The 9966-nt window shown below is 34.2% G+C and overlaps 1 protein-coding gene across 3 annotated transcripts; it reads right to left on the bottom strand.

The window, feature by feature from the left end:
• Positions 1-128: 128 nt before the first annotated feature.
• On the bottom strand, positions 129-9110 carry asb14a (ankyrin repeat and SOCS box containing 14a). 3 transcript variants are annotated; one of them, XM_079856863.1, is made up of 10 exons: positions 8889-9110; positions 8485-8693; positions 8336-8388; positions 5862-5993; positions 5610-5768; positions 4115-4360; positions 2909-3080; positions 1781-2324; positions 1551-1704; positions 129-648 (listed from the first exon to the last, which is right to left on the bottom strand). In XM_079856863.1, exons 1-10 carry the CDS (start codon positions 8949-8951, stop codon positions 470-472), a joined length of 1911 nt encoding a protein of 636 aa, XP_079712989.1. In that variant the 5' UTR covers positions 8952-9110; the 3' UTR covers positions 129-469. The 3 variants fall into 3 exon arrangements, with proteins under 3 accessions (XP_079712989.1, XP_079712990.1, XP_079712991.1); XM_079856864.1 differs by having other exon boundaries at positions 8503-8693; XM_079856865.1 differs by having other exon boundaries at positions 8485-8679; positions 8889-9108.
• Between the last annotated feature and the right edge of the window lie 856 nt (positions 9111-9966).

The following is a 9966-nucleotide window of genomic DNA, read 5'->3' as shown; positions in this document are numbered from 1 at the left end:
ACACTCACACATGTATACACATATACTATATATATATATATATATATATATATATATATATATATATATATATATATATGATGTTTGTCAAATTTTGAATTTCAATAAAGGGAAAAATTTCAATAAATACATTTAAAAAGAACAATTTAATGAGAATTTATTTTCATATCTTAAAATATATCTTGCATACACACTTTAGCCACCTAAATTAATTTAAAATCTCACTAGATTAAAAAATAATTTTACACAGGTGTGCTTAAAAAAAAAGCAAATTATCTTTTAAAGACTTTCCTTCATAAAAGATGCAACCTATTATTTATTTATTATTCATTTAAACAATTTATTGAGTTCTATACATATTCATTAACATTAAGACTTTGTTTATTTTCCAAGAACTGTATTTAAAGAATGTATATTCTGTAACAGTGTCCATTATAGTTCATAATTCAGTGATTGTGTGTGTTGTGGGTCATTTGCTTTGCGTTGGGCATTTCTGAGTGTAGAGATCATATTCTCTGTATAGGACGTATCGCTTCAGTCGGTCTGGCAATGGAAGGAAACTCATGAAAACTGGAGCTCTCAAGCGCAGTCGACCCAAACACGCTCTGATCTTCAGCCGGGAGAGATGCTGCAGACTGCGCACGCTCTCTGTCAACACACACACTCACATATGAAGATATCAAAACATGACATGAGCAGAGAAAAATCTGCTGTACAAGTCAAAAGAAAAGGGTTCATATATTTTGTATTTGGAAAATGAAGCTTATTTTAAAACCCATTCGTTTTTTGCATAGACATTTTCATGACAATTAAGCCGTTTTTTGTCATTTTCAGTTGTGATTCTCATTTTAAAGTAATTTCTTACTTTATTACAGTATTATTTCATTTAAATCAGCAATGAAAATGAAATGAAAATATGCAACAATGAAAATATACAATATACAAACAAGTATTCACTGTAACAATTTACAGTAGTATTATTAAATACAGTATAATATAGCGAATATCTAGTACAAACCTTGAATTTAGCTGTAATTTTTCATTTTAAAATATATTATATAAAATAAACAGTAAAAAACATTCAATAAACATATACAATATATATACAAATACAATAATAATGTGTGAACAATTTACAGTAATTACTATTATTAATAGTAATATCAATAATATATAATACTATTATTATACAAGGTATAATATAATGAATATCTATTATTATTAGTAGTAAATAAATTGCTATTGTACAAACCTTGTAAATTTTAATTTAAGCAATTTTTCACTGCATTACATTTCTTATATAAATCAGCAGTAAAAAACGTACAATAAAAATTTGATATGTATATAAATAATTAAATAAATATATATATGTGTGTGTGTGATATAATTAGAAAATTTGTATTGTATGTTTTTACTACTGATTTACATAAAAAATGTGTGTATGTATATATATATATATATATTATAATATATATATATATATATATAGAGAGAGAGAGAGAGAGAGAGAGAATATATTATTATTATCAACATTATTATTATGTACAAACCTTGAATTCTGCATATTTCAGCCCACTGTTTTTGCTCCATGAGCAAAGCCTTCAGTTTGGAGCAGATGGTCACATGATCTACGTAATCCAGCATGATGCGGACCACGTTTCCTGTGAGATGCTTCAGCCACGAGACCGACATGAACTCACAGAACTGCAGAGAGAGGAAGAGAGCATTCAAAACACACACAACACATTTAATCAGACAGCAAACTCTATGAATCAATCACCAGGGTGTCTTTAATGACAGTATCACTCCAGCCCTCAAAACCACTCGGCACATGAGATCCCTCCCCGTACGAGCAGTCGAAGCATCTCTCCACATCGTAACCATAGTTACACAGCATCCGCAGCACCAGCTCGTCCCTGAGGGCGTACTGTAGGGCCGAGGGGAAGTGAGTGGTGTTCACCCGGCAGAAGTAATTCACATTGGCTCCATGTCGAAGTAAAGTGTCGATGAGCTCGTAGTTGCCCAGGCGCAGCGCCACCTGGAGGCATTTGACGGGGTCCTGGTTGGGCATCGCTCCGGCCTCCAGTAAAACTCTGGCGGATGCGACGTCGTCATTGGACACGGCGAAGTAAAGCGCAGACTGGCGTTTGTCATCATAGTTATGCCGAACCCATGGATGAAGCATGAAGTTGGGGTCGTACCCGGCGCTGAGCAGCATCTCCAGACAGTGTGTGTGTCCGCCAGCCGCTGCTGAGTGAAGAGGACTCATCCCACTGTCATATACCGCATCCAGCGTCGTGATGGGCATCAGGAGAGCCAGAGCCCTGCGCACACGTCACGGTCAGTTATACAGCGCTTTAGACAAGACAGATCTTTACAGTGATGGTGTATTCAATTCAAATTCAAAAAAAAGTTTTTTGAATTATTTTTTTTTCATGTCATCACATTGTTTAGAGCATAAGAAACAAATGGTTAAAAAAACATTTTTGAAAAATAATATTTTATTCATACGTTATGCTATGTCCTCTGCAGTGGACGCCACAGGGGCCGGTTTCACAAAGACAGACTTTGACTATGGTTTAGATATAGTAGATAGTCAGACCGTTGCACAAAGCACTGAAGACTCTGACTATCTTAAGTGGGACTACACTGCAATGCATTCTGGGTAAAATAAGACACTTTTCAAAACAAAAATCATGGCGGATCGAGAAAGCGCATTCAACCGCTCAGTGCAGTTTACCCCAGCGGAGAATATGTGTTTGTTGGAGGAGTATAACAGTTACAAGGACATTTTATTTGGGAAATTTAGCGGAGAATGTAGTAACAAGAAGAAATGTTTAAATTATGGTTGCCACTTGACTATCACTGTCATAGAAGAAACCATGTGTGTGATATGATTGACACTAACTTCACATGTCCACGATGGGCCACTCTGTGTATGGGAAGGTGTCCGGTGTGTGTGGGGATGTTGGCATCAGCCCCGTACTCCAGCAGAAATGATATGACATCCGGGTTTCCGGAAGCACACGCCTCAAACAGGATCGTTACACTATCCTGAGCCTGAGACTCGACGTCAGCGCCTGATCACCAACAGAAGCTTTTATTACACACATGTTTGGTATTTAAAAATAAAATGAAGAATCAATTTATCAATTTAATAATTCAAACATAAAAATGTATACAAATAAATCACTTTTAAATGGACAAATTAATAGACATTTTTAAAGTTGTTTATTTGATTCGTGTTTTTAAATGTATTTTAATAAAACCATAAAACAATAAATAAATAAAAACATTTTAAATGTATGAATAAATAGATTATGTCGGGTCAAAATAAATTGTGCATTGTTAAAAGTTACACTTTTGCTTTAAAATACCGATTTCATTGAGTTTGGAAGTGCAACAATACAACATTTTAACACAAATACAATTTTTTATTTTTATTTATTTAGCATATCGTGGAAATAAAACACATTTTAATATATTTTAAGGAAAGACACTACAACCAAAAAACATAGTTTTTTCATGCACTGGTCAATTTTGAGATTTTGCTTCCATCACATGTCTTTTTTTTTCAGACTAGTGGAAAGAAAACATCCAAAATACACTAAACACATTCACATCATGTGTGAAATAAAATACATGTATTTTCTAAATGTGAAAAAAATAAAAAAATTCATCAAGTTAAACTAAATAAAAATGAGGAATGTTGCAACTAGGTGAAATAAAAAAAGTTTACGTTTGTATATTTAGTCAGTTAACGTTTATTTTATTTTCGCATTATGCCACAATATGCTTGATAAAGTAAATATAAAGTAAATGCCACACATCGCAGATAAAGAGAGCTAGTTATTTTAGTATGATTAAGACACTATTATAGTTTTTATTAATATTCTGAATTACTTTTATTTTTAGATTTTCCAGCTTCATTTTAATTGTAGTTAAAGTTTTAGTAATGCTGTCGTGTTTTTGTCATAATTTTTTATGTCTATGTCTATACAGTTTTTATTACTTTCAGTGTTAATTATTTTAGTTAACTTTTTTTTTGTGAACTCTAATAACCCTGGGCTGCATCCCAGCTCCCCCCGACCTCTGACCTCTAATAACCCCTGACCTCTCCGGAGAAGCGTGCGCGTGATCTCCAGGTGTCCCGCCTGCGCAGCTAATGCTAACGGGGTCAGGCCGTAGGAGCTTCTGGGGTCAGGATGAGCTCCGCTCTCCAACAGCAGATCCACGAACTCGTCCAGGCCCAGGCGAGCAGCTTCGTGCAGGGCAGTCCTGCGGTGCGCCCCCTCCTGGTCAACTCTCGCACTGAAGCTGAGCAGAAGCTTTGTCATGTCGTAGTGCTTATTTCTGATAGCTGCGGGAATAAAAAGACTTGGTCAGGAAGATTAAAAACGGAACATAACTAAATTTAAAGACCCAATTGCAAAATACATTCACATCATGTGTGAAATAAAATACATGTATTTTCTAAATGTGAAAAAAAAAAAAATCATCAAGTTAAACAATAAAAACGAGGAATGTTAAAAAAAAGTTTGTTTTTTATATTTTGTCAGTTAACGTTTATTTTATTCCAAGTAAATGCCACACATTGCTTTTCAAACCGCAGATAAAGAGTGCTAGTTATTTTAGTATGATTAAGACACTATTATAGTTTTTATTAACATTCTGCATTACTTTTATTTTTCTGTAAATTTCTGTAAATAGTTACAGAAATAATTACTGTAAATAATTTCTGTACATATCTATTTCTGTAAATAAATAACAATTTCTTTACTCTATTTACATTTCTGTAAATAGAGTAAAGTTGCTCGGCTGCTTTGCTGTGTGTCTGCTGTGTGTTAATGAGTAAATCTACAGTAACATCTTCAGTTAGACAACTTGACATCCTTTCATCTAAACTGGTTATATCTCTGAAGCCTAGCAGTGAATGTTTTATGAGCAGTGTGATAATCTATATATCTTTTTTAGTTATGAGAAAGAATCATACACATTTACCAAAATAACGTTCTTCCGAAAAAGGCATGCAGTTTTGTTTCTTTGATCCCATACTAGAGGGCCAAAAGTTAAAATAATAGTTAACTTTATTAGAGTCCACACGACATACATATATATATATATATGTGACCCTGGATCACGTCACCAGTCTCGAGTCGCACGGGTATATTTGTGGCAATAAACAATACATTGTATGGGTCAAAATTATCCATTTTTCTTTTATGCCAAAAATCATGAGGATATTAAGTAAAGATCATGTTCCATGAAGATATTTAGTACATTTCCTACAGTAAATATATAAAACATGTATTTCTGTGAGTGAATGCAGCACAATCGTGAACATAAATGAACAACTTTAAAGGAGATTTTCTCAATGTTTTGATTTTTTGCATCCTCAGATTCCAGATTTTCAATAGTTGTATCTCAGCCAAATATTGTCCTATCCTAACAAACCACACATCAATGGAAAGCTTATTTATTCAGCTTTTATATGATGTATAAATCTCAATTTAGAAAAATTGACCCATGTTTTGTGGTCCAGGGTCACATATATATCCCAAACTCCGCCTCTCATTTGTAACTCCAGTTGAAGAGTGCTGTTCTCTGACCTACGACGAGCGGAGAGTCCTCCTCCTGGTCCAGGCTGTCTGCACTGCTGCCGTTCTCCAGCAAGAAACAAGCGTTGTCCAAAAGACCCTTTTCCACAGACAAGAAGAGAGCAGTCTTTCCCCGCCGAGTCTTCCTGTGCTTCGCATCCTCAGGAGAGGCTGAGGAAGAGTTGAAATCACAGTCACTCCTGTCCTGAGATGAGGAGTAAAACACAACACTGATTCGAAACAATGTTCCTCCTCACGACAAACCCGTAAACGTGATCTGAAGGATGCTCTGGTTGTTCTGTACGGCGGCCTCGTGTAAAGGCACGAAGCCTGTGTCGTCCTCTTCAGAGAACGCCTGCTGATGGACACACAGCTTACGGAGAGTGTTTTCATCTCCTGAGAAAGACATTAGCAAACAGAAGCAGATCAGGTTTATTAGTGAACATCATGGCTAATGCAAACCAACACAAACTACCATAAACCTGCACACATTACACTTACTGTTTAAATGTGATGATAATAATGGTAATATTCAGGGGAAATGAAGATGAAGATGTCAAGGTCATATATCACTCATAAATAGACTAAAAATTATTATTTATGAAAATATTATTTATAAAGCCTGGGACCATTTTGGAATATTAAGGTTATTATGATTGACAATGAAGTACATCTCTCCAAAAACAACAACAACAACTCATTAATGTAATGATAGTATTTGTTGAACTGCTTTGATTTCATTGATTTAAATTAAAGAAGAATTCCAGTACTTTTATATAATGCATGAATAAATGTCTAATTATAATCTCCATTGAGTATATAAGAATTTAAAAACCAAAAACTGCACCAACAAAAACAATAGCAATGATAATTTATTTAAAATTATTATTTTTATTTATTCATTTTAGTCAAATATATTCATTTATTAGTTATTTAAATAATTGTACTTATTTATTTTAATTAAATGTTTACTTATTATTTAAATAAAATGTTATGTGAATCTATTTATTTATTTATTTTTAACTAAAATAAAATAAATTAAATTGTTTTTGTCATGAAAACATTAATAATCTCCAAAAAATGCAATTGTCCTTAGTTATATACAGTACCATACAATTTATTTTATTTTCTTCTTTTTTATTTTTATTTTAGTGTGAATATAACCTGGATATGTTATTGTTAACATCATGGCTACTGCTAGACTAGCACCACACCACACACATTACACTTACTGCTTAAATGAGATGATAATAATGGTAATATTCAGGGGAAATGAAGATGTCATATATCACTCATAAATAGACTAAAAATTATTATTTATGAAAATATTATTTATAAAGCCTGGGACCATTTTGGAATATTAAGGTAAATATATTTTGCTTAATTGATATTATGATTGACAATTAAAGGGATAGTTCAGGATTTTAGACATGAATCTCTATAGCTTCCCCATAAGCAGTGTGGTGCATTGACCATGACTTACCCCCGACAGCGTCCTGTGAGCCGAGCTCCGGTCCAGTTTTGGTCAAGATGAAATTAGTCCGGCAAGTTTGCTGGGGTCACGGCAATAAAGCTTTTTTCTTCTCAAATCAATATGTGTTCAAAAGAGTGATATATTTGCAGCCCAAAACCGTTGTCTATGGAGAGGTCAGACCTCGTAATGGCTTGGCACTATTTTCTTCCCCGTCATATCACTGCGCGCTGCCGCTACCTACAGCCAGCTGGGAGCCGCGCACGTGTCACTTTGTTTACAGCTCGTAAAGAGAACGATAACATGTCTGACTACAGCAGCGACGATGACAACATTGACTTCGACACACAGCCAAAAGGATATCTTTACGAACCTGAATACACAGATGACGAGTTACGCCAGATGGAGTTAGAAAGGACAGAAAGAGAGAGGATGGACAGAGAAGTTGAACAAGTTGAAGCTGGAGCTTGTACAAACTGATCGCTCTTGGTGAGTAGCTATGTTAGCTCGTTCGTGTAGCTGTTCTGAGCACGTAAACACTGCTGTAAACACTGCCGAACAACTGAAGAAGTGGTGTGCGCCTGCGCGGCTCCCAGCTGGCTGTAGGTAGCGGCAGCGCGCAGTGATATGACAGGGGAGAAAATAGTGCCAAGCCATTACGAGGTCTGACCTCTCCATAGACAACGTTTTAGTGACGCAAATATATCACTCTTTTGAACACATATTGATTTGAGAAGAAAAAAGCTTTATTGCCGTGACCCCAGCAAACTTGCCGGACTAATTTCATCTTGACCAAAACTGGACCGGAGCTCGGCTCACAGGACGCTGTCGGGGGTAAGCCATGGTCAATGCACCACACTGCTTATGGGGAAGCTATAGAGATTCATGTCTAAAATCCTGAACTATCCCTTTAAGTACATCTCTCCCAAAAAAAAACAAAAAACGGTAATGATCATATTTGTTGAACTGAGTTGATTTCATCTTATTTAAATTAAAGAAGTATTCCAGTATTTTTATATAATGCAGAACAAATGTCTAATTTGTCTAATTTGTTCTGCATTATATAAAAATACAACAACAACAACAACAATAGCAATAATAATAACAATGTACAGTAAGTATAAAATATATATTTTTTTTTTTATTAACTAAAATAAAATAAATTAAATGGTATTTGGCATGAAAACATTGTTACAATTTTTTTTTAATTTAGATTCTGATGTAAAAATTACCAGGATATGTTTTTGTGTGATTCACCCATTCATACCATGCTTTATTGCACTGAATATCTTCTCTCTCTCAGGGCTGATCTGAATAATCCTGCAGACACAAATACAGCACATCTCATTCCAGTATCAGCAACATCAGTGACTCTGAAGTGACGGACAGCAGAGTGTGTGTGACCATGTGTGTGACCTGCAGACGTCAGCAGACACAGACTTCTTCAGCTCGGTTCGCTTGTGTCGCTGCCGGAGACTCTGTTCGATCATGAGCTGAGTCGCAGAATCATCGTCAGAAATCCCTCCGGATGTTTCCAGATCCATGACACTGTGTGTGTGGATGTTGATGAGGCAGATCTCCTGTGAATCCGGTCCAGAAAAGACCTGCGATCTGCAACACACACACTGAAAACTGTGAATTACACCACGTGCAAGTCTAAAACTGAACATGAGCAAATCAATGTGATGTTTAAATGCTTTAATGCATGTCAAAGTCTGTCAATATCATGACATACAGGCCTATCACAATAATCATAAGCAGTGTGTGTAGCTTCAAAAGTTAACACATTCAGACAGCTTCAAATGTCATTTTTATGTTACCTTTTTCTGACCGCTAGAGTTGTTGTGTGTCGTCTGTGGTTTGGGGGGTCGCATTGACTGCATACTAGGTTATTTAGGTCAGAGTTCTTCTATAAATACCGGATCATGCGACACAGAAGGACACTTTAGTGCCGGGCTTTCAATATTTCCAATCCCCCAAATATGATCATCCTCATGCGAGGGATCCCAATCCTCAAATTTAAAAGGCGGAGATATGTTTTCTTGTATAAAGACCCGATTAATACTGTGAAAAATTAATATTATTAATGTGTAAAATATTTATTTCTATTATTTTACATCATTGCATTTATACTCACTGTAGTACTGTACTGTATGTCTTTTTTTTTATCATTTATTTGAATCAAATGTATTAATTTATTATTTAAATCAAATTGCATTTATGTTAATATTTTTTTATTTTAATCAATTTATTTACTTAGTTTAATCTTAATTTTACACTGCTTATTTAAATTAAGTTTTTATTTATTTATTTAGTTTTATCAAATTTATTTTATTTAAATAAAATTTTATTTTATTTGAAACGTTTAATTAAAATATGTTTTAATTATTTAATTATTCAAATGTATTAATTTAAATCAATTTTTATTTTAATAAAAAAATATTTTAATCTAAATAATTTAGTTAGTTTAATCTTATTTTATTTATTTTAATGTTTTATGTAGTTTTTTTTAATCAAATGTTTTAATTTAAATCACATTTATTTTAATTATTTTTATTCAGTTAGTTATTTTAATCTTGCTTTTATTTATTTTTAATAATGAATAATAATTTTAATAATCCAGTTTGAAAACCCCTGCTTTGGTGGATGGTCCGCACACACACACACACACACACTTCCAGCCGGTCATTCTGCAACATAAAATGTACCAATTGGTACCATTGTTTTCTGACATAACATAATTATTGCTGCTTTATGCCTATTGTGGACTCTTGTGAGGGAGTAATAATTCCATCATGCGTCTGAACACTAGATGGCGACGTTTAAAGGAACACGCCGACTTTTTGGGACTTTAGCTTATTCACCGTATCCCCCAGAGTTAGATAAGTCCATACATTA

The sequence above is a fragment of the Squalius cephalus genome (assembly GCF_949319135.1).
Source record: "Squalius cephalus genome assembly, chromosome: 22".
Lineage (NCBI taxonomy): Eukaryota > Metazoa > Chordata > Actinopteri > Cypriniformes > Leuciscidae > Squalius > Squalius cephalus.
Note: the sequence above shows the minus strand (reverse complement) of the source record. Positions and strands in the feature narration are given on the sequence as shown.

Bases quoted from the DNA above. Each gene is read 5' to 3' on its own strand.
- asb14a (XM_079856863.1), bottom strand. From the start codon at position 8,951: ATGCAGTCAATGCGACCCCCCAAACCACAGACGACACACAACAACTCT. The intron at 8,389-8,484 runs GTCACACACATG...TTGTGTCTGCAG, and splicing joins GTGTCTGCTGACGTCTGCAG to GATTATTCAGATCAGCCCTG. The intron at 4,361-5,609 runs GTCAGAGAACAG...TTATTCCCGCAG, and splicing joins GGACTCTCCGCTCGTCGTAG to CTATCAGAAATAAGCACTAC.